Consider the following 20,993-nt stretch of genomic DNA (forward strand, 5'->3'; position numbering starts at 1 on the left):
ATAGTACAGTTGTGTACACTTACCATAAATGTAGATGTTAGAGTGTATTTACTGTTGCAGTCCTGGTTACCCTCCCTCCAGCCCCCTAACTTTTTTTTGGCTATGCCTCTATTCCTTTTTACTATGCTTAAAAGATTTTTGGTGTATTTGCTTTTTTGTTGGAGGTATAACCTTGTGTGTGTGTGTGTGTGTGTGTGTGTGTGTGTGTGTGTGTGTGTGTATACATATATATATATATATATATATGTATATATATATATATATATATATATATATATATATATATTTAATTGCTTCCCATTAGGGGGGCACCTGACATCTGGGGCTGATGTAATGGCGTCGGCTGCATGCTTTTTACTGCTGACGTCATGGAAGATGAAACAGCAACCGATGCAGGACCCAAGACTTTGATAATCAGGCCGACTGAGGGCTACTGCAAGCATATAACCCAGATGTGATGACTGCAACTGTGAATACACTTGAACATCTACATTTATGGTAAGTGTACCCAACTGTACTTTCCAGAGATTCCTTTTCCAGACAACCCTGCCCACCGCTCCTGAACGGAGGCCCGATTGTTTACCTCTGGAAGCAGCCAGGGGAAGATTTTCTCTGCACCACTCAGTCCGGCTCTCAATAACATCAGATTCCCAGGAGCAGACAGTAATTACCAGAGGTTATCGAATTCCCTTCACTCTTTTCCCCAAACGCCAAAGGCTGAATCCCTGATGTTTCACCCAGTCGTGAGGGATCTAGCAGCACTAGAAATTCAAAACCTGCTTCAAAAAAAGTTATCCAACCACTCCCACCGGACGAGATAGGAACTGGATTCTACTCAAGATTCTTTTTAGTGCTAAAAAAAGACAAGGGACTGGAGAACAATCTTGGAGCTCAGTGTATTGAACACATTTGTACAACAGACAACATTCCAAATGGTCATGGTTCAGTCGATCCTTTTCTTTCTAAAGAAGGACAATTCAGTGTGCTCTATAGATCTTCAGGATGCATATTACCATATAAAGATGGGCAAGTGCTCCTGAAGATATCTCCGCTTCCAGCTGGGAGCCAGTCATTATCAATTTCGAGCACTGCCCCTTGGTCTCACCACAGTCCCTATGGTGTTCACCAAATGCATAGCAGTTGTAGTAGCTCATTTAAGTCTACAGGGATTCCGCATATTTCCATATCTAGATGACTGGCTCCTCAATGCCTCCACCAGGTATCTGCTGCTTTGTGCCATAGACTCTGTTCTATGCCTTGCCGAGTTCTTAGGCATTTCAGTCAACAAAGAAAAATCACAACTATCCCCCACACAGGACCTGGAGCTGATTGGAGCAAAAGTAAAATACAAAGACCTGTGTGGCCTCTCTCCCTCATCACAGGTTGTTGAAGTTGAGATCACAACTTTGAGTGATTCTCTCTCTAGACAAAGTCCCTGCTCGTCTGGTACTACAACTTTTCGGGTTCATGGCAGCAAGAATGACGTTGGTCCCCCCCTAGCGAGGTGTCACATGAGGCTGCTTCAGTGGCTTCTAGTGTCACAGTGGTCACTTCTAACTCACCCCATGTCTCATTCAATCTTAGTAACAAATCTCTGCACGAAGGATTTATCTTGATAGATGAAGCCAGAAGAGAATTTTTGGAATTTTCCCTTCTCCCCCTCTCAGCCCAAGGCCGTAGTGACCACGAATGCTTCCCTAATTTGGGGGGGGGGGGGGCATTTTCAGGGAAAGGCTGTCCAAGGCTCTTGGTCCCCACAGGAGGCCAATCTGCACATCATTGTCCTAGACCTGAGGGCAATGCTTTTAGTGTTGCAAGCATTCCAGTCTGCCCTTCCATGTGGGACAATTGCTATTCAGTCCGACAACATGTCAGTAATCTGGTACATCAACAGTCCTACCCACTATGTCAGGAAGCCCTAAGTTAGCAATGGGCAATTGCCTCCAACCGCATTCTAATAGCGACACATATTCCAGGGAACTCCCAACGTGATTGCTGACAAGTTAAACAGGTGTATACTTCTACGTCACGAGTGGTCTCTCAGTCCCAACATAGTGACAAAAAATTTTTGTCAATGGTGTTCGCCTTGCTGCGACTTATTTGCCTCTTTCATAAACCACAAATGCAGCAGCTACTTTGCCCTAGTCCCCCTTGCGGGGGAGTCTCCGAGAAATGCACTTCTTCACAATTGGTCCCCGGGACTTCTGTATGCCTTTCCACCAATTTCTCTAATTCCCCAGTTTTTAAGCAAAGCCCAACGGTTGAGAAGCAAAGTGATTCTCCTTGCACCTTACTGGCCCCCTCAAGTCTGGTTTTCCTTTCTTTGCCCTCCTCTGGTTCATCGCCTGTGGATGCTGGATCCAACTCTGGGCCCATTATCTCACCCTCAGAGCTTGATGCATCTCAACCTCCAACATCTCAAGCTGACTGCTTAATTTCTCCACTTTCAGTGATTACCAGGCAGAATAATTTGTCCTCCCCAGTGCAAAAGATACTTCTGGCTTCTCATAAACAGTCGACCAGAAAAATTTACCTTGACAAATGGAAAAGATTCTCTCCTTTCTCTGCTCCAGCCACCTTATTTCAGCTGGGAGCTTCAACCTCTACCATTAGGGTTCATTTAGCTGCCATCTCGAATTTTCATAACTGTTTCGACAATCACTCCTTAATGTCCCATTGTCTTTGCAAAATTTTTCTTAAAGGTGCTCTACATTTGATGCCACCTTTTAAAGATCCAGTAGCGCCTTGGGATTTGACCCTAGTCTTACAATGCCTAGTTCATCAGCCTTTTGAGCCAGCAGCCACTTGTGACCTCAGGTTTTTATTTTGGAAGACTCTGCTCCTAGTAGCTATCACATCTGCTAGGAGAATTTCAGAGTTATAGGCTTTGTGCCTGAATCATCCCTACATCATCTTCCACAGAGAGAGAAGTATCACTCAGAACCAATCTCTCCTTCCTTCCTAAAGTGGTATCGGAGTCCAATATTAACCAGATTATAGACTTGCCAGTTTTCTTTCCAATATTTTCAAACAAAGGAGAGTGCTGCCTGAATATGTTGGACGTCCACAGGCAGTTACATTTCTACTTACACAAAGCAAAAGCCTCTAGAAAATCAGACCAACTTTTTCTGTCCTTTTCAGGCACCAGGTTGGAAAACCTGTCTCAAAGGTCACAATGTCAAAAATGGTTAAGCGACTGCATTACCTTTATATACAACCCAAATAAACTCAAACTTCCATCAAAAGTAGAGCTCATTCTACAAGATCTGTTTCCACTTCAGCGATCTTCCATTCCAGAGCTTCCATGGAAGACCTATGTGCAGGTGCAACTTGGGCTACCCCTCATACCTTTATCTCTCATTGCAAATTAGACATGGTCTCCAGGGCAAGAGCATCCTTTGGCTCTGTGGTGCTCAGGAATATCCTTCCTTAGGACCTCCCAGGATCTAAAGTAGCTGGGGACTGTGTCCCATCAATCAAGAATGAATGAATGAAGATTGACAATGTATGATAAATTAGTGTTTGTACTATAACATTCCATCTGTGTTGTCGATCTTCATTCTTGATATCCCACCCTCCTGCCCCCTCCTAGAGACTCCGTTCGGAGCTAGCTCTGGGGTTTTATAGGGTTGTTGCTCAGACAGAGCTTCCATTTTTTTTCTTCATAGTAGGCAAACTCGATCTGAGGTAATGGGAAGAGAGGCAGTATGGGTAGAGCCTTAGCCCAAGAGTTTTTGCTGGTGCAAGCTTTGTATAACTGCCGAGTCAGTTCCAAGGACTTGGAACCAACCCAATCAGTCAAGAATGAATGAAGATCGACAACACAGATGGAATGTTATGGTAAGAACATAACTTCTCTTTTCTTCTTATTTTGACTACAGTGTTGAACTCCTGTAATACCCCTCTATTTCTTACATTCCAGATGAGATACCAGGACAAGCCTGCCTTTCTTCTTTTAATGAAAATACTTCTCTCCTTACCCTAACCTCTTCCATCTTAGAGTCCACCATCACTGAATCTTATACTGTCCTGCAACTTCTTACTACCTCACCCCCACCTTATATCTGTAAAATACAGATGTTATATAGTCCTATCTCGCCTACATTCTTACCTGTGGGTTCGGAGCCAAATATCGGCTCTGACTCGGCCAATTATACTAGCTCGAAGTCTTTCATTAGCTGAGCTAAGCAGGTATCCCATGGTGCACTGCTCCATATCGCCAGATCTCTTTTGCCGCTCATGTAACTCAGAGGTGGTCTCGCTTGGCTGTGGCTAAGTATCCTCTTTCTTCTTTCTTTGTCAGAAAAGTTTGATATATAACAAAAAGCTATTTTCATAGCTACTTGTCTATTGTTCATTGTCTGGATAGCATTGTGTTTTTGTTGTGGTATCCCTCTTACTGTTCCTCGGGCTAGGCCCGTTTCAGTTAGAGGGCCTAGTTCTCCTCTGTGCCTGTGTGTCAGTTAGGTCTTAGCTAGTCCTTTGTCTGGTATTGTCTCTAGTGATCTATCAGGAGTGTGATTGTTTGTGCTCCTTCTTACTGTCCCTTGGCTAGGTCCATTTGAGTTGGGCCTAGTTCCCTTCTGTACCCTTTGTGTCAGATTAGGTCCAAACCCCTTGGATTAGATGTTTGGCTCCCCTGCCTTGTGGTTACTGTCTCTTGTGGTGTGTGCTGAGTTTTTTGCTGTGCTTATCACTGTTGGTTTTGGTCCTGTAAGGTCGTTCCCGCCTTTTTGAGTGGCCGCCTGTGTTAAGACTTGGTTGTGCGTTGTCTATTGCTGATATGTCTAAGGATACCAAGGAGCACAAACCCTCCGGGTTTAAAAAGTGCTCAAAATGTGGGTATAAAATGTCCATCACCGATGGACATTGTGTCTGCTGCTTAGGAGCCATCCATCTGCAGGAGTCTTGCAGTTTTTGTCACGCGTTTAGCCCAAGAGTTCTCCAAGAGAGAAAGAATAAACTAATCTTAAGGGGACTGTTAACACCCTCCTTTGAAGAGGCTTTGGATTCGACTTCTAGCAGTAAATCTAAATCTGGTAAGTCTAGGAAAGAGATCTCCGGCTCCATCAGCTTCATCAGAGCCTCCGGAGAAAGTATCTAGAACTGCATCAACCTCCTCTGCTCCACTGCTCTCGGGGCCACAGGACAGTTCGATATTGATGGATCCGGCGTCTGCTCTGATTGTATTGGAACCCTCTAGGAGCCGATCGCCCAGTCTCAAGCCAGCTTCTCCTGGAAGGAGATCGCAGTCTCCATCCCTGTCCTCCAAATCCTCCAGGACCCTTTCGGATGTGGATGTGGATAGGGTGGTTCAGAAGCTTCTTCAGTCACCGGTTTTGGCGAAATTATTTTCGGCTCCGACCCAGTCGGCTCCGGAGCCCATCCCGGTTCCGTATTCAATCATTCCTCCTCCGAGCACATCTCTGTCTTCGGAGCTGAAATGTTCGACGCCGCGTTTCCAGACCGGCTCCGATGCCACATTTGGCTCCATCAGTACCGGCACAGGCGCCAACCCCATCGGCTCCATCCTCGGGGTTCGGGACTCTGGATTCTTCGGTCGGTCCCGAGGGGGACATCTCGGGCCTTACTTCGGCTCCGAGCCTCCCTCTCGGTGCATTGGCTCGGGGAACTCTGGCCCCCATCATGGCCCTGGAGACTGGTCGCTCCTCTGATTCCGGGGGGCCGGCCTTTGAGGCTATGCGGACCGCGCTGGCTAGATCGTCAGCTACATCAGGCGGGTCGATCGCTCTGTCCCCCACCACTCCGGCGAGAGCTTCTGATTACCACTCATCTATGGACAGCAGAGCGCCAGGGCCTAGGGATACCCCCATGAGTAATCCCCAAATTTCTGAGGGTCCCTCAGTGTCCGTGCCTGAGGAGCACCCCAGAAAGCATACGTGCAAGAGGAAGCACATAGACTCCCAAGACGAGTCACTCACTTCCGATACTGACCTCGAGGAATCAGAGGGGTCCCCCAAGTCATCCTCTGATGATGTTTCCTTCTCCGATATCCTGGAGGTACTGAGACAGAGGTGACAGGCCCTCCAAAGCCCCCTCCGAGGAGGAGTCAATATTCCTTAAGGCTTTCGGTGCTCAACCCTCCGCCTCCTGGGTGTCTCCACCCTTCAACGAGCTCCTTGACCTCATTTGTCAAAGGGTGTGGGAGAACCCCGATTCTGTGGAGCCCGTGCCTAGGCACCCCAACAAGTTCCTTTCTGCCCCCCCAAGGCAAGGAGTTTCTGTCAAAAGGAGTCCCTGTAGATGCCATGGTGGTGGCGGCAGCCACCCAGAAAGAAGTAGCAGAGTCTTCTTCGTCCGTCCATCCTCCTAACAAGGAGTCTAGGACCATGGATCGGTACGGGAAGCGCACTCTCTTGTCAGCAACCTTCACCTTACGGTCGCTGAACTAACTTGTCTCACTTCCCTCGGCTCCAGAGAGATCTCCTCAAAGAGTTAGGAGATACTCTTGCGGGTAATGTACCAGAGGTGGTATCTCAGACGGTTAACGCCCAGGTCTCTACCCTCAACTCCATTGTGAACTCCTCCATGTAGCTCATTTCGTATGCGGCCAAGGGAGCGAGTAGGGCAGCAAGCTCAGGAGTTGCCCTCAGAAGGCAAGCCTGGCTGCGTCTGTGCCACTTTGCGGAGGCCTTCAAGTCTTCCTTCACTGATGCCCCCTTTGATGGCTCCTCCTTGTTTTGGACCAAAGTGAAAGACACCCTCACCAGGTGCGAGCAAGAGGGAAAGACCCCGTCTGCCGTAGGGGTCCATTTTTCCCTTCCTTCTAGGCCTTATCCCAAGGCCCAGCGGGGATGTGGTTCAAGAAATCACAGAGGTTTTTCCCTGCCACACAAGGTGACCCCCCCCTCCAGAGGCAGGGGAGAGGGGGGTTTCAGGGAGATGTCGCCCCAGTGGCAGAGGGGGCCCCCGCAATTCGGGAGACCACGAATCCTTTCGTGGCTGTCCATACTCTTGTTCCTGAGGGTGTGCCCGACTGTGCTTATCCGGACCCAGTCGGGGATCGAATTTCATTATATCCGGAAGCCTGGGAAAGCATTACCCAGGACCGCTGGGTACTAAGGATAGTTTACGAAGGTTATCTCATTCCATTCTCTTCAGAACCCCCTCCAGTCAGAAAAATCCCAGACGTACCACCCAGTCAAAGGGATCAAGCACCCTTAGAGGTTTCACTGCTGCTAAGAAAAGGAGCCATTCAGCGCGTCCCCTCAGACCAAATCGGATTTGGGACTTACTCGAGATTCGTTTTGGTGCCAAAAAGAACAGGGGACCTGAGACCCATTCTAGATCTCAGCCAACTGAACAATTGCGTACACAAGTCCAAGTTCCATATGGTCACGCTACAGTCGATTCTCCCATTGTTGGGAGCGGAAGTCTGGATGTGCTTCATCGACCTCAAGGATGCTCATTACCATGTGAAGATGGACAGAGCATCCCAGAGTCACTTATGCTTCCGGCTGGGAGCCAGTCATTTCCAATTTCGAGCCCTGCCCTTTGGTCTCACCACAGCCCCCAGGGTGTTCACCAAGTGTATGGAGGTGGTGACGGCTCACTTGAGACGTCAGGGATTCCAGGTGTTTCCGTATCTGGACGACTGGCTCTTGACCGCTCCCACCAGGCATCTACTAGTTCAAACCAGGGACGCTACCATCAATCTATGTCACCAGTTGGGTATAACAATAAACTGGAAAAAATCTGCCTTATTGCCCTTGCATCGTGTCACCTTTATAGGAACGGAATTGGACACCATTCAAATGAGAGCATTTTTACCGCAAGACAGGATCAGGACACTGCAACAACAGGTACATGTGCTGATGCCTCTCAGACAAGCGAAGGCAAGATGGGTTCTCCAGCTCCTAGGGACCATGGCAGCAACAATATGTTGGTTCCCCTAGCGAGATTACACATGAGAATTCTCCAATGGCTCCTCTTTGTTCAATGGTCGTTCCAGAGACTCCCACTGACTCATCCTATCCTACTCACGGACAGATGCAAGCAGCACCTTGGTTGGTGGCTGTGCTCCAACAATTTGGAAGGGGGAAAGCCCTTCGTTCCAACAAGCCCGGTTGCCACGGTGACTACGGATGCCTCACAGATGGGGTGGGGGGGCATTATCTTGGCAGGACAGTCCAAGGCACGTGGCAAGAACACGAGATACATCTGCATATAAATGTCCTGGAGATGAGAGTGGTGCTTCTTGTGTTGCAGGCACTTCAGGATGCTATTCCCTGTAGGGACGATTGCGATACACTCAGACAACATGTCAGTAGTGTGGTATCTGAACAAGCAAGGGGGAACCAGCTCTTACCCTCTGTGCAGAGAGGCCATGCGAGTGTGGCATTGGGCAGTAACTTCCCAACGGTTTCTGGTGGCAACACACATTCTGGGGAAGTCCAACGTCATTGCGAACAGACTAAGCAGAGCTATTCTGATGCCTTACGAGTGGTCCCTGAATCGCCTCGTTGCAGAGTAAATCTTCAGCAGATGAGGTCAACCTTGCTGCGACCTTTTTGCCAGCCCCCTCAATGCGAAATGCAGCAACTTCACGCTGATCCCCCCACAGGGGGAGCCACCTAGTGACGCTCTGGTTCATGATTGGCCCTCCGGTCTGCTTTATGCTTTCCCTCTGTTTCCCTTGCTTTCAAAGGTGATTCAGAAAGCGCAATCCTTGGGAAGCAGAATGATTCTGATTGCCCCACACTGGCCTTGCCAAGTCTGGTTCCCCTTCCTTCAGCTATTCACGGTGGGCACTCCTTGGACTCTGGACCCTCAACCAGATTTACTGACACACATGTCTGGACAGTTCCAGCCCTCCCTGATGACCCTCCGGTTGACAGCCTGGCTACTCCACTTCCATCGCTAGTCAGACTTCATAATTTTTCACCGGAAGTGGTTCATATATTATCGTCCTCTCATAAACCATCCACTAGAAAAATTTATTCCAGTAAATGGAAAAGGTTTTCTATTTGGGCACACACCAGGGGCATTGATCCTTACACAGCTCCAATAGCTTCAGTTCTGGAGTTTTTGTCTATGCTTTTCCATCAGCGTTCCGCATCAGCCACCATCAAAGTTCAACTGGCGGCGATCTCTACCTTCCATGTAGCGAACGAGCCTAGTCTTATGGCTGATAGACTATGCAAGGTATTCCTGAAAGGTACTCTGTTATTACTTCCACCGGTGTCCAAATCTGTCATGCCCTGGGGACCTCAATTTTGTCCTGCAAGCCCTTACATTACCACCCTTTGAGCCTACAGCTACCTGCGATTTGAAATTCTTGACTTGGAAAACCACCTTCTTAATAGCGATTACTTCAGCGAGGAGAGTTTCAGAAATCCAAGCCCTTTCTATCAAACCCCCCATATTTAATCTTTCATAAAGACAGGGTCTCTCTCAGACCAAACCCCTCGTTCCTTCCTAAGGTGGCTTCCATGTCTAACTTAAATCAATCCATTGAACTGCCTGTTTTCTTCCCCCACTTTTCCAACAAGGCAGAATTTAGATTTCACCAGTTGGCTGTACATAGACAATTACGCTTCTATCTACACCGAACAAAAGACATCCGGAAGTCGGACCAACTTTTTGTTTCATTTTCCGATAATCGAATGGGTTCTCTGGTATCCAGGGTCACATTGTCTAGATGGATATCTAGCTGTATTTCTTTCATCTACCAAGCAGGAGGTAAAGTTCTGCCATTTCCAGTCAAGGCTCATTCTACTCGGGCTGTGTCCACATCCACAGCCTATCAATCCAGGTTGTCAATGAATGATATATGTGCTGCAGCTACTTGGGCCTCTCCTCACACATTTGTTTCTCATTACAAATTGGATGTGGTCTCCAGGGGCAGGTCTTCTTTTTGGCTCCACAGTTCTCAGGAGTATTTTCCTATGAGCCACCCAGGCTGTAGGTGCTAGGGACAGTGTCCCACGGGTAAGAATGTAGACGAGATAGGACTACATAACATCAAGAAGTTATGTACTCACCATAACGTTCGATGTATGTAGTCCATCTCGCCTCACATTCTTACTTACCCTCCCACCTTCCCCCCTGCCTGGAGGATTTGGAGATCAGTTTGTCATATGCAGAGTCCCCTTGTTTAGCTTATTCTTGCATGGTTGTAATGTGTGCATGGAGTATGAATGACTTTCACAGCAAACTAGATCTGGGGATATGGAGCAGTGCACCATGGGATACCTGCTTAGCCCAGCCAATGAAAGACTTCGAGCTAGTATAATATAATAATGTTCGGCTCCGAGCCCACGGGTAAGAATGTGAGGTGAGATGGACTACATACATCGAACGTTATGGTGCGTACATAACTTCTTGTTTCCTGTAGTTAAGTATGCTGCTGTTTCTCCATCTGGTCCTGCTGTGTGCCATCTTTCATCCTACCATGACTCAGTAACATTTTACATCTGTCCAACTCTGTCCCAACCATCTATCCATACTTCTTCTTTACACTCTCCACACCGTGCATCAAACCTATTTAGTATTGCACCTCACTTTTATTCCAGATATAGGCTGATTAATTGCAATTCAACTCAAACCAAAACAAAATTAAATGCAAGAATATTCTCCAAAAACAAGTATGCATAATTCCCCCAATATACTAAAATACTTCTAGAAGGAGATATGCACCCTAATTCTGCCTCAATCTGTCACAATGAACATAAAGGTAATTATCTCCCACACACTTCTATAACCCAATTGCCAATCCCCAGAGCTGGTGATCTAATTTTTGCTGTTCTAAGTGTTGGAAGTATAGATAGTAAAACTGTTGAACTACATGCCTGGATTACCCAACATAAGCCTGATGTTCTCGCTGTAACTGAAACTTGCCTTAAACCCAGCATAAACAGCTCTGAAGTTATGCCTCCTGGCTATAGTATCATTTGTAATGACAGTATAAAGGGGAAGGGTGATGGTATTGCTTTAATATTTCCCAGTACCTACTGGGCTTCAGGCTTCAGGCTTCTGGAAAAGGCTCTTGCCGCTCGCATAGTGCCTTTTTTAGGCAAAATCATTAGTACAAAATTACCAACATGAAAAACTCTAAACGAAATTTACATGCTGCTAAATGCTTGGAGTCTTAACATGAAACTGCACTCATTGCAAGCATTCCTTGCCCTGGAGGATGCTGACATTTGTGCAGTCACTGTAACCAGGTTCAAAGCTGTGGAGAGCACCCCAGCCTTACCAGGTTACTCATCCTACCATACTTTCAGACCCCAAACGGAGGGCTACAAAGCAAACGGAGGTGGAGTTTCAATGTTTATCAAAGATATACACACCTCCAGGCTAGTCAAATGGTATGACACACAGGAGACACTCCAAGTGCAGTTAACTGTTGACAAAATACATATTCAAGTCATAGCTAGCTACAAATCCCCAACCATGACTCAGAGCACCCACTCCACCTATCTGGACTTGCTTGAATCCATCAAGATTCAACTCTCTACCTTGATCCTGGGTGACTTTAACTACCCAACCATAGAGTGGAAAACCTTTTCTAGCCCAAACATGAACACCCAGAGATTCCTAGAATTCATCAATGCCAATGCATTGGATCAGGTGGTAGACACCCACACGAGAGGTGAAAATATCCTGGACCTTGTCCTAACCAACATGCACCCCTACAGTGTAATCCTCCTCTGTAAGATCTGACCATAAAGTAATCACTTTTGAAGTCTCCATCTCCCCTGACCCCCCCCCCCCGTCAGGGTCAAACAAAAAACTTTTCCAAAGCAGACTGCAACCTCCTTAGAGTAGGTATAAGCAGCTTCACAGCCACTATCCCTTCAGTTGGAACTAGCACTAATGTCCAAGCCTACACCAAAAAACTATATGAGCACCTACATAGTTGTAGGGATTCAGCAATACTTGACAGGACCAAATCGTCTTACTCAAGGAAGAGTAAACCTGTCTGGTGGACAGCAGCAATAAAACTCTGTTTTGAAAGGAAAAAATTGCTGCCAGGACCAATAAGGAGTAGGTGCCAAATTGGAAGCAATCTCTCCTTTGTCTGAACAAGTAAATAAAGTCACTGTTGAAATACTCTAAGGCTAACTTCGAGTCCAAATTGGCCACATCCACTACGGACAATCACAAGGTCTTCTTCACATATTTCCGCAATCTCAAAGGTAACACCCAAATCTGCTCTGAAATAATGGTCAGTAGCACTACATACACAAATGCCATAGATATAGCCAACCTGCTGGCAGACAGGTACAGTGAAAACGTCACCCCCTGTCCCCCCAATCAGTATACCAGGGCATCCACAGCACTTGTCTCCCTCCCTGCATCATCAGGGAGCAGGTCTTTAATGGCTCTCTCAAAGTCAAAAAATACAGTCTCCATGGGACCCAATAACATTCCTGGCTGTATACTACATGAACTCAGGCATGAGCTTTCAGCTCCATAAGGCACCCTATTCAACCAAAGCCTGAGCACCAGCTTCATCACAGCTGAATGGAGGACAGCCACTGTCATCCCTCTACACAAAGGTGGAGCGTCTACTGATCCAGGCAGTTATAGCCCCATCAACCTAACAAGCCTAATCTTCAAGGCCATGGAATGCATTATCATGGATCTTATAAACAAGGACATTGGCAACCTCCAAACGCTTGACCCCACACAGTTTGGTTTTGTCAAAGGGAGATCATGCCTGTTAAACTTGGTTGACTTCTTCGAAACAAGTCACCAAAGCCATGGGCGAGGCGAAGACCATGCACACACCACCTATCTTGACCTAGCCAAAGCCTTCAAGACTATTCCCCACTTGGGTATAATGGATAAACTCTCCCAGCTAAGCATCAACCCGTATGTTACCAGATGGCTAGCTAACTGGCTCACTGATAGAACCCACTCAGTCAAAAATAGGGGAAACCACCACTAGTAGTAGATCTGTAACAAGCGGTGTACCCCAAGGATCGGTCTTGGGGCCTCTACTGTTTGGGATGTACTTTTCTGAGGTGCAAGCCAAAACCAGTGATCTGTGGCTGACCAGGTTTGCAGATGACTGAAAGCTGGGTGATGTCTTAAATTCCCCTAGTGATGTGATCATCCTTGAAGAGGGCCTTAACCAAACTAATGACTGGTGCTAGAAGCATGGCCTCAAACAGAATGCCAAGAAATGCATCATTATCCTTTTTGGAGAAAATGGCATCCTCACTAATTATCACATTAATAACAACGTGCTAAGCATGCAATCAGTCGTGAGGGACTTGGGCACCCAGGTTGATAGCAACCTGACGTTTGACCACTACATTGCCTCCATTGTATGGAAGGCCCACCTCATAAATAAGGGTATTTCTTCCAGGAACATGGAGGTCATAACATCCCTGTACTCCTCCCTTATCAGACTCATTATCTAGTACAATGCCCTCTTTGGCATGTACCTTGCCAAGCACATGCAGCAGCTGGAGAAGACCACAGAGGTTTTGATCAGGAAAATCCAGGGTCTCGCACCTATCCTATACAGAGGCTAAAAGCCATGTGTCTCGCTACTGTTTCATACAGACTGCTCAGAGGTGACCTGTGTCTGGCATACAAGGGCATCTCAGACCCAGCCTTGATGGAGATGCTGCATATCCATAATTCAAACTCCACTTGCTCAATCCACACGCAAGGCCTTAACCTGGTCTGTGACATTAATAGAACTTATTGGCGAGATAGATTTGTTTCCCCAAAGACTCCCCCATCCGTGGAATAGACTCCCTCTCCATGTCGAGCAGAATACCTCTGTAGCCCTCTTTAAAAGGAACTTGGACTGGATGGGAAACAGAAGATGCAAGATGCACCCCTGGCATCTCACCTGTGTCCCTGCTGGACAGGGGGAACAGGTGCTGACTTTGAGGGAACATGGTCAAAATTCTTGGCTAGGCTTATAAGGGCCTTCGGGCCAATATCCTAGTATCGTCCCATGAACCTATGAACATCTCACCTTACAGCAAACCAACACCAACATTCAGTTCGGCACAGCTTCTTATTGCTTTCCTCAAAATAACGATTATAAACAAACATGTATCACTGTCCTTCACATCCCTCCTGGTGACAATGCAGCTGTACCGGAAGATATCCTACATTAGATATACCTAACATTTCCACAAGAAAAAATATTACTAGATGATGTGAATGTCAGTTGGTTGAACAGAAACTCGAACTCCCCTACATCTGGCATGAACTTATATGCTTTCACACAACTAAATATTGTAGCAGGACATCAAATTCTCTACAAGACTGGATCTTAGTTATCAGACCCTAACAAATACTCCACCACAGGTACAATGTCAGACTCATGTCACACATCCAGTTAAACAGCGTATTTATAAAACACGCAATTTTTCAAAGTTTACTCAGAAATGTTTGTTCCTATACCATCATCTATTAACTGGAACTTCCTAAAAATCCTCCCGTTAGCTGATGCTGTAATTGAATTTAGTACAACTTTTCTAAATATCCTGAATAGGCTTGCACCTCCTAGAAGGAAGAGACTGAAAACAAATAATGCAGTTTGGCTGTTCAAAAAGAGTAGAATGCACCTCAGTATCTTGCCAACTTCAGAATGCTTGCAGTTGTATTAAAAAATAAATGGAGACAAAAGATGCACTATAATAACTTTCAGAATAATAAACAACCCTAAAACATTTCTGGCATCCATTAAAGAAATCTAACATCCCAGCCAAAAATTCAACCCAAACCCCTCTCCCTGTAACTCACCACTCAAAACTGCAATACAGTTCAACTCTTATTTTATAGATAGGATAGCATCTCGAACCAAGGATTCTTCAACATCTAATCCCAACCCTGCACAACAGCCACATATCACCATATCCACTTTCACCTTCAAACTTGTCCCCACACCCTGTATAAAACTACTCTTAAACTTAAACCATGCTGTTCTTCTGTTGATGACCTTCCAAGCTAGTACCAAAAAATAGCCACCAATAGCATTGGCTGTCCCGTTTCAATCCTTATAAGTCTATCTGGGAATCCCACATTCACTCTCTCTAGAAAACATCACACATTATCTGTCTGCAAAAGGAGGAAATTCAGCAGACATTAACTTTAGACCTATAGTAGTCTTCTCTCCCTTCACCAAAATACTTGAACAATTTATTAAAAAAGCTAGACCACCTCCTGCAGGATGCATTCCTGTCACCTAAACAACATGGCTTCCGTCCTTCCCAAAGTACTGGCACTAATCTTCTAACCTGTATAGATACTGTCAGTAAAGCTAGAGATAATGGCAAACTAGTCTCTTCCTTATTTTTAGGCTTGTCTAAAGCCTTCAGCACAGTGTTTCACAGCAAGCTTCTACTTCACATGTCCTCGCTAGTTCTCTCTCAGCCTCACCCTTTTGTGGTTCAAAAGCTACCTGTCCATTGGGTATCAGCCAGTAAAATGGCACTCCACCCTCTCTCCTTACCTTCCAGTCACCACTGGTGTACTACAAGGCTCTATCCTTGTTCCCCTCCGCTTTAAAATTTTCACCAACATCCTCTATACTTCGACACAACAGGCCACTCTTATACACTGCGCAAATGATTTCAGTCTCATCTGCACATCTGACAACATGGCACACCTCCAAAAAATTATTCGGGAAGCTTTGACAACTACTGAAACATGGCTTCATAACTCAGAACTCGTACTCAACCCAAAAAAGACCAAACTGATACGTCTTTTTCCCCAAATCCTTCTTGTATGAAAAAGCAAAATTTAAAGTCATCTGTCTTGATAATACAACCACTGAAATCCTTCTCATAGCAAACTATTAGGGGTGACAGTGGATGATAATCTTATAATCAACCTGAATATACAAAATTGCATAAAAAAATCAAACACTAGGGCTGCTCGACAGAGCCATAAATTTTATCACTGACACAACTGAAACTACACTTGCTACGACTTATCTCCTCCCCACACTTCTTTATGGCGCTGCCATCCTTCCTAACCTCCAGGCTTCACAAAATTGAAACTTGAACAATGGTATAACAAAGTTGCTAAATTTGCAGCAAATACCCCTTTCAGAACCCAGCACTGAAAAACCTTAATTGGTTAGAACTGCCACATCAGCTGACATATACACAACTTCTTACCACCTATAAAATTATCCAGCATCCATCTGCCTGTTCAGCAGTAAAAAAAAAAAAACAAAAAACAAACATTCTAGACTGCTATGTTCCCAGTCGGGTTATTTCAATCCATTGACCAAAAGCTAACAAATCTGCTGGGCATTGACTACACTCTTAAAAGGCTGCAAAGGCCTGGTCCTCCTTACTTGTATCCATCTGATGTATACCCTCTTCAAAACCACTCTGAAAGACTTCTCGGCTAAAAATCTGTCTCTTTTCCTGATCAAAACCAGGATAAACTATATCCCTAAATGCGAAGAATTACCCTTCCATTCCTTATATCTCCATAGTCTCGTTTCTTCACTTCCTTACTGGTATTTAATTCTCTTCCCTGGCTTTCTAAGTATACCGTAAGCTGTTTTTCCTTCACTTCATATTGCAATTCCTAGTAATATTAGACTAACTTACCTTTAAAATAATAAATGGTGGTCATAGATCTTGTATAGATTCTTAACCAATGTTTTTATATTATGTCTTTTATTGGCTGGCTCAGTGGTGTAGCGGATAGCACTGTCACCTCACAGAAGGAGGTTCTCTGGTTCGATTCTCAGCTGGGGTGCCTTCTGTGAAGAGTTTGCACATCCTCCCTGCGTTCATGTGGGTTTCTTCCAGGTGCTCCGGTTTTCTCCCACGTTACAAAGACATGCACATCTGGAGCATTTCTCCCTGGGTCTGCTCTGAAAATTGTCTTGTTCCAAGTCTGACTTTCCCGGGAAACAAATGTTTAGTAAATAAATGTCTCATTTTTTATAATTATTTAAACTGTAGATGTTTTTGTTTTATTTTTGAAGATTGTAAAATTACTGTTTTTATGTTTTGTAATACTTTGAACCTTTTCTCACGGTGCCTACACTGAAAATGGGCTTCTACCCAGTTGTATCTTCCCGCTAATCAAATGTCAATAAAGAGTAGGGTTCTAGTAACAGATTTTGCTTGTCTCGTGTAGATTGTTTAGATCCATTCTCCTTGGTATATATTATAGGTGACCTAGTGGGGCTTTGAATTTCTGCTTGTAACGTAACTGTTCTGTAATCTCACTTGATTGTTGGTACTGTATAATGAGATTGATGTGACAGGTACTAATCTAGAAAGGCATAAGATATACTTCAAAGGGTTTATTCCTTTAACAGTGTCATAGTGGTGGAAGAACCTAATGTTATTTACAGAAAATAAATTGCTGCTTGCTTTGTTGTTGTAATTATTTCTGATGTGCTTTTTTTTCTAAAACCGTTGAGCCTGTAAGTGCATCTGTGTGTAGTTAAATCATGCAGCTACATTCATCACTTATTGTCAACAATTAGCCTTCTGTGATTTGCTGCTAGATCAGAAACTAGCAGGAAAAATGGGTAGGAGTTTTTGTGAGAGTAAAGTGTAGAGCAGACTGTTGTTTGTTTGACCTGAAATTTGTACGTGTTGAAATCACTTTACATGTGTTGCTTTGACTTTCTGTATCCATGTTATAACTGTATGTTTGCATATGGTTGTTTGACTGGTTGGTGGCATTTGTGTGTGTTTTATGCTTGTGTATATATACACATTCACTTGTGATTAGACAAGGCAGATGTGGCCAGTGCCTTGTAATGTATTTTTAGTTTGGTAACTAATACAGACAATGGCTACTGGAATGTATTCTAATTGTTGGCTTTTAACTTGTACAGCCCTGCACCACTAGGCATAAAGCGACCCTGCCTGCGACCACCAGCAAACAGTGATGAGATTGACCTTAACATGACTTTTGACATTGAAACACCTGAGCACGTATCTCAGAAATGTGTGATGTCACCAGCCAAGGTATTGGCACTGGACGCTGCAAGGTAGGTGAGCATGGTAATTATTATTAAAACAAAAAATGAGTTGATGACTTTAGAAATCATGCCACTCATGAGAAGTAGCCTGTTTTTACTTTGCATTATTTTATAGTGTTTACATTCCTGAGCACACAGGTGTTTGCAAGGAGCAGAATCATGTCTGGGTTCTCTTGCTGTGCTTTGCATTGACCCTGTTCACGAAGAGAACACACTGTGCATTTAAGTGCTGCACACCTCATATGAGACTGGACTCCAGTAACTTAATTTTCAGAATGGTGTAGTAACCCTTCCTCTCCCTGCATTTCTTTTTCCTGAATTTTCATGTCTGTGATATATGATAGCCTTCGTTTTGGATGTTTGCCAACCAGAGATGTGTCTAAAGCACTCCATACCTCTGAATAATATTAGAAATGAAAGGTTTCAGATTTTTTAAACAAGAAATTGATAGGCATAAATTATATTTTAGTGTTGTGTATTTGAGTGCATTGTTGTCTGCATATGTCATTTGGCAGAGGTTTTACACCGGATGCCCTTCCTGTCGTAACCCTCCCCATTTATCTGGGCTTGGGACCGGCACGAAGAAATGCACTGGCTTGTGCATGTGTGTGAATCAGAGGGAGGATAGAGGAATGGTGAGGATGCAGGGAGTAGAGATGGCGAAGGTGGATGAGTTTCAGTACTTGGGATCAACAGTTCAGAGTAATGGTGAGTGTGAAAGAGCGGTGGAGAAGAGAGTACAGGCAGGGTGGAATGGGTGGAGAAGAGTGTCAGGAGTGATTTCTGAAAGACTAGTACCAGTAAGAGTGAAAGGGAATGTCTACAAGAAGGTAGTGAGACTAGCTATGTTATATTGGTTGGAGACAGTGGCATTGACAAAAACACGAGTCAGAGCTGAACGTGGCAGAGTTAAAGATGTTAAGATTTGCACTGTGTGTGAGACGAGGATGGACAGGATTAGGAATCCATATATTAGAGGGTCAGCTCAGGTTGGACGTTTGGAGACAAAGCCATAGAGGCGAGATTGCATTGGGTTGGACATGTGCTGAGGAGAGATGCTGGGTATATTGGGAAAAGGATGTTAAGGATGGAGCTGCCAGGTAAGAGGAAAAGAGGAAGGCCTAAGATATGGTTTATGGATGTGGTGAGAGAGGACATGCAGGTGGTTGGTGTGACGGAGCAAGATGCAGAGGGCAGGAAGAAATGGAAACAGATGATCCGCTGTCGCGACCCCTAATGGGAACAGCCAAAAGAGAAGAGAGAGTTGTGTATTTGAGTGTGTTTGTATACATCTGCTGTCAGAGCACTGCCCAGACTAGGTAAATGGCTGTATTTGAAGTACACACGTGCAGTTCTTAAAAAAATAAAAACAAAAAAATAATCATATCATAGGTATTGCTTATATAGAATGGTAATTCCTGGATGATATGTCATCATTTCTACTGCATGGTTTAGATCTACACAAAGGTATACTGTTATTTGTACTTTGGAAAGCAGTATGTCATTATGCCTGGTGCAGAGGGACAGAGCCCTAACTCCATCCCATTTGGCCGGGGTTTGATGGAGCCAGACCGGGGGTTAAAGGACTGTGCCTTGCTTATACCTCCCCTGTAGGCTGGGAAGGGTTACACATACCCAGGGGTACATTGGGGTGTGTGATTTCCTTTGTGTAGACTGGATACACCACTGCTTTGAGAGGAAGGCCAAAGCTGCTTAGAGGGAATGCCATTTGCAGAAGTAAAGAAATGCCCTCTGCCATTAGTCCAGGGCATGCCCCTCCATAGTGTTTTGCTGAGTGCATGCAGTGAATAGGCATACGAAACCGCATTAAGTCTCAAACCACCTCTGATAGCTTTCTAAATCATGGCATCACCTGGTCAGTCCTTGTCCAGGTGATGGGAATGAATGGGGCAATTGGGAATGAATGGGGCAGTTCATCAAGAGGGTGATGATGATTGACAACCAGCATTGGCAAAAAGAGCAAAAAAAGGATGCTACGTCACGACTAAATGAAGATGAACTTTGCACTGAGCTGTACTTTGTCTGCCTTATTTATAAATGAATGGACCACAAAGCACTAGGGCCAGCTACCTTGTATAATGTTATGGTGCGGCTTTAGTGTCTGAACTTCTACTTCTGCCCACTGTTTCATAATGCATCAATTAATATTGTTGGAGGGAGGCGATCAGCTCTTCCTCTGCGTGAATCCTAAGTGTCTGGCCTCCTTCCTCACAGCTGTGCTTGGTGCATCATAGGGCAACATGGCAGCACTGTAGTATATAAAGTAACCGAAGAAAAGTATCAGACGTCGTGAGACAACGCACTACTGTAGTGAACTTCTAAGCCGCATTTAACAATGTGATTCCCTGTAAGTGTGATACAAGGGGTTTTATGAGTTGACACTGTTTTTATTGATGGTTGTTTGAACCTTTTATTTGTATTTTAATACTGCTATAAAGATTGTTCTGTGCTAAATTAGAGAGTTCATTAATTTATATACCATTATTTTAAACATTGTGATTTGTTTTCATTCTTTCTTGGTCATTGATTGCAGGTGTGGTTTGCCTCTTCCTTACTGGAATCTGCAGCCTTCTGAAAACAGTGTGGATTGGTGCTTTGAGTATATATGACAGGCTTAGAAGTCTACTGATGTTCATTTCAGTTCCTTTCCCACTTGAAAGGCTTCAGACACGAATTACAAATGACCTGCTTATGTTTCCACAGTTTTTGTGTTAGTGTCTCTGTATGTTTACTCCAAGTCCTGCATCAGATGTGAATAGTGTTAGTGCAGAAGTATTTTTATACAGTCCAACATCTGATGGCACATTGTTACATAGGTATGTTACTGCAGCTGAATTGTCACTTTGCAGAGTAGTAGATTGTACTTTAGAAGTGAAACTTGCCTACTTTCATTTTTTTTTTCTGTTTACCAATCTGTTTTATTTAATTTCTTTAAAATACTTTGAATTTTCTGCAATTACTGGAAAGCAAGATTGATAATTGGGTTGTGCTTGTATGATGTAACAAGTTCACC

The 20,993-nt window shown here is 44.7% G+C and overlaps 1 protein-coding gene across 1 annotated transcript in view; it reads left to right on the forward strand.

Moving 5' to 3' along the window:
- Window positions 1-20,993, forward strand: part of LOC122807606 (TRAF interacting protein) — a 676,961-nt gene that overhangs the window by 450,163 nt on the left and 205,805 nt on the right. Inside the window, exon 11 of the mRNA XM_044078516.1 lies at window positions 17,813-17,968. Within this exon, the coding sequence (XP_043934451.1) occupies window positions 17,813-17,968 (156 nt within the window). The remainder of the gene's footprint in view (window positions 1-17,812; window positions 17,969-20,993) is intronic.

This window comes from Protopterus annectens, chromosome 7.part1 (assembly GCF_019279795.1).
Source record: "Protopterus annectens isolate FY-2018-M chromosome 7.part1, PAN1.0, whole genome shotgun sequence".
Lineage (NCBI taxonomy): Eukaryota > Metazoa > Chordata > Ceratodontiformes > Protopteridae > Protopterus > Protopterus annectens.